The sequence below is a fragment of the Triticum urartu genome, chromosome 6A (assembly GCF_056163025.1).
Source record: "Triticum urartu cultivar PI428250 chromosome 6A, HENAU_Tu73, whole genome shotgun sequence".
Classification (NCBI taxonomy): domain Eukaryota; kingdom Viridiplantae; phylum Streptophyta; class Magnoliopsida; order Poales; family Poaceae; genus Triticum; species Triticum urartu.
This window is the reverse complement of record NC_141878.1, coordinates 562,569,560-562,571,796: the sequence shown is the minus strand read 5'-3', so window position 1 is coordinate 562,571,796 and position 2,237 is coordinate 562,569,560. Positions and strand designations below refer to the sequence as shown.

The following is a 2,237-nucleotide window of genomic DNA, read 5'->3' as shown; positions in this document are numbered from 1 at the left end:
CAGATAACCCATCTATTATTACATAACTTGCTATATAAGAATGTCTTGGAGCTTCTTTGAACATCTTTCGTCTTGAATTTACTCAAAATATCTGCCAACAAGAAAACAGAACAACAAGGATAGGGTGAATAACAACAACAACAACAACAACAATAGGGGGTGCTATTTAGTAGTAAGATCAAGTCTGGAATGTAAGAATGCTTTGTTGTAATTGATAACTAAAATCTACAACAGCTCAAAGTGGCAGTAGCTAAAACACAATCTCAGAAAAAGCATATAATTGATGTGACATAACAAACTAGACAACCAAGAAATTGATGTGACATAGCTAGTTTCTAGCAATATCCAACGACAAATTGATGTCACATATATGTATCTATCATGCAAACAGTGGATGTACTGTACTGATAACATTAGACTAGAAATAAGAGCCTCAGAGATCTTGGTGGTTAAGATCATCAAGTGGGATAAACCCATTAAGAGTAGCAAATATTTTGATAACATCACATGCTCTGTTTGGCACGCAGAAAATTAATCAGTTGAAGCAGAGGCGATGTTTGGCATCACTGCATTTTACAGTTCCAAAACAGAGAGACAGAGTCAGGAATCGGCAGCAAAGCAAGTATACGTATATAGGAATCTCTACTTGGAACCTAGAGTAAGAAGCACGGCTAGAAGAGCCCAAGAATTAATTAATCCTGTGTTATTCTTTAACTGGAATGTACGTGCATCATCAACAGAGAGGTGTGAGCTCTGGACTTAATTGGTTGTGAGAATGGACTGGACTGTTCCAAATACGTGCATCATCATCAGTTCTGTGAAGCAAATCTACATATCATATTTCTAGAATGGGCGCACCCAGTTGCTCACAAGTAGATTCAAACCCAACTTGTAATGCAATGATGTTTCTTGTACAGTATTACTATAGTTACCTAAATTGCCATGGGAATACTGACAGCAGAAACAGGGGAACGAGAAGTAAGTTAAATTAGAGCTAGCAGTTCCAAACAATCACTAAAAACAGTAGCAAAAGCAGACACAGATGCCTGCCAGAGACATTCCCACAGGCAAAGCAAGCACCTTAAGCCCTCTCGCCACGGATCCTCGAAGAGACCCACCAGGTAGGCCTCTACAGCCTCCTGAAGGGCCAGCACCGCATGGCTCTGGAAGCGGAGGTCAGTCTACACAGACAGAACAGGATGGTGCTTTTAGTTTACTTGATTCATCATACTATAAGAGTTGACACAACAGGAGCATCACAATGTAGTGCACAAGTTGATTGATCACCTTGAAGTCCTGGGCAATCTCCCTAACAAGCCTCTGGAATGGAAGCTTCCTGATGAGCAGCTCCGTGCTCTTCTGGTACTTGCGGATCTCACTGCAAAGTCAAGCACAAAATTTACTCATTTGAGAATACTTCAAAACAAAACTATAACACATGCTAGAATAGGTTGGAAGATTTTACACACCGAAGAGCAACAGTTCTAGGGCGGTAACGGTGAGGCTTCTTCACTCCTCCAGTTGTGGGAGCAGACTTACGGGCAGCCTGTCAAAAAGCAAAGTAGAGCACATGGTCAAATTAACAATAATACCATGATAGTCCATATACATCAGTATGATATCTGGTCATAAGCTGGCAATGAAGGTTGAGGTTCAAATTATACCCAGTTCAATTTACCTAAACCATAAATAAAGACATGGCATAGGTAAACTATCAATATTGCAGTCACAAACCTTGGTGGCTAGGTGCTTCCTAGGAGCCTTTCCTCCAGTGGACTTACGAGCAGTCTGCTTAGTACGAGCCATGAGAAAAACCTTGGTTTACCTGAAGCAAAAACAAAACGTAGTCAATTCTATAAATTGAACATCACAATAACACAACTATAGTCTTCTCATAACCAGTAAATTGTGCCTGGCACCTTGTTGCTAGCAAATCCATTCAATAACTATAGAGTCCCAACAATCATCAGCCTAGAATACCTACCAAATTTTTGTACATCAAAAACTAACAACGTCATACAACACAGCTATACACCCCTTATAGAAAGCAGTGTATTTCTAACTAAAACTTTTCATTCAAAAGATCAGACCCAAGATAGAATTCCACTTTAGATGAAAGTCCTGATCTACCTTTACCATAGTTTGTTCACTCGAAAGACACATATAAAGATGACACACTAAAAAACTGCAGCCTAGTACTTTTTTTAACACTAAAGAAAACAAGGCTACCATGATCA

At 39.5% G+C, this 2,237-nt stretch overlaps 1 protein-coding gene and 1 non-coding gene across 2 annotated transcripts; both read right to left on the bottom strand.

Annotated features, from left to right (window-relative positions):
* Positions 1-429: 429 nt before the first annotated feature.
* On the bottom strand, positions 430-512 carry LOC147966340 (small nucleolar RNA SNORD24). The gene has a single exon (XR_015609562.1). It is a non-coding gene; the product is annotated as a small nucleolar RNA SNORD24 (small nucleolar RNA).
* A 23-nt stretch (positions 513-535) lies between these two features.
* On the bottom strand, positions 536-1,806 carry LOC125532853 (histone H3.3-like). Its single transcript, XM_048696741.2, has 5 exons — positions 1,735-1,806; positions 1,470-1,546; positions 1,288-1,378; positions 1,081-1,181; positions 536-566 (listed from the first exon to the last, which is right to left on the bottom strand). Exons 1-5 carry the CDS (start codon positions 1,804-1,806, stop codon positions 536-538), a joined length of 372 nt encoding a protein of 123 aa, XP_048552698.2.
* Between the last annotated feature and the right edge of the window lie 431 nt (positions 1,807-2,237).

Excerpts from the sequence above, each read along its gene's own strand:
- LOC125532853 (XM_048696741.2), bottom strand. The coding sequence starts at position 1,806 with ATGGCTCGTACTAAGCAGACTGCTCGTAAGTCCACTGGAGGAAAGGCT. Across the intron at positions 1,547-1,734 it reads GGAAGCACCTAGCCACCAAG|GCTGCCCGTAAGTCTGCTCC; the intron begins GTTTGTGACTGC and ends GCTTTTTGACAG. Across the intron at positions 1,379-1,469 it reads CCTAGAACTGTTGCTCTTCG|TGAGATCCGCAAGTACCAGA; the intron begins GTGTGTAAAATC and ends TTGACTTTGCAG.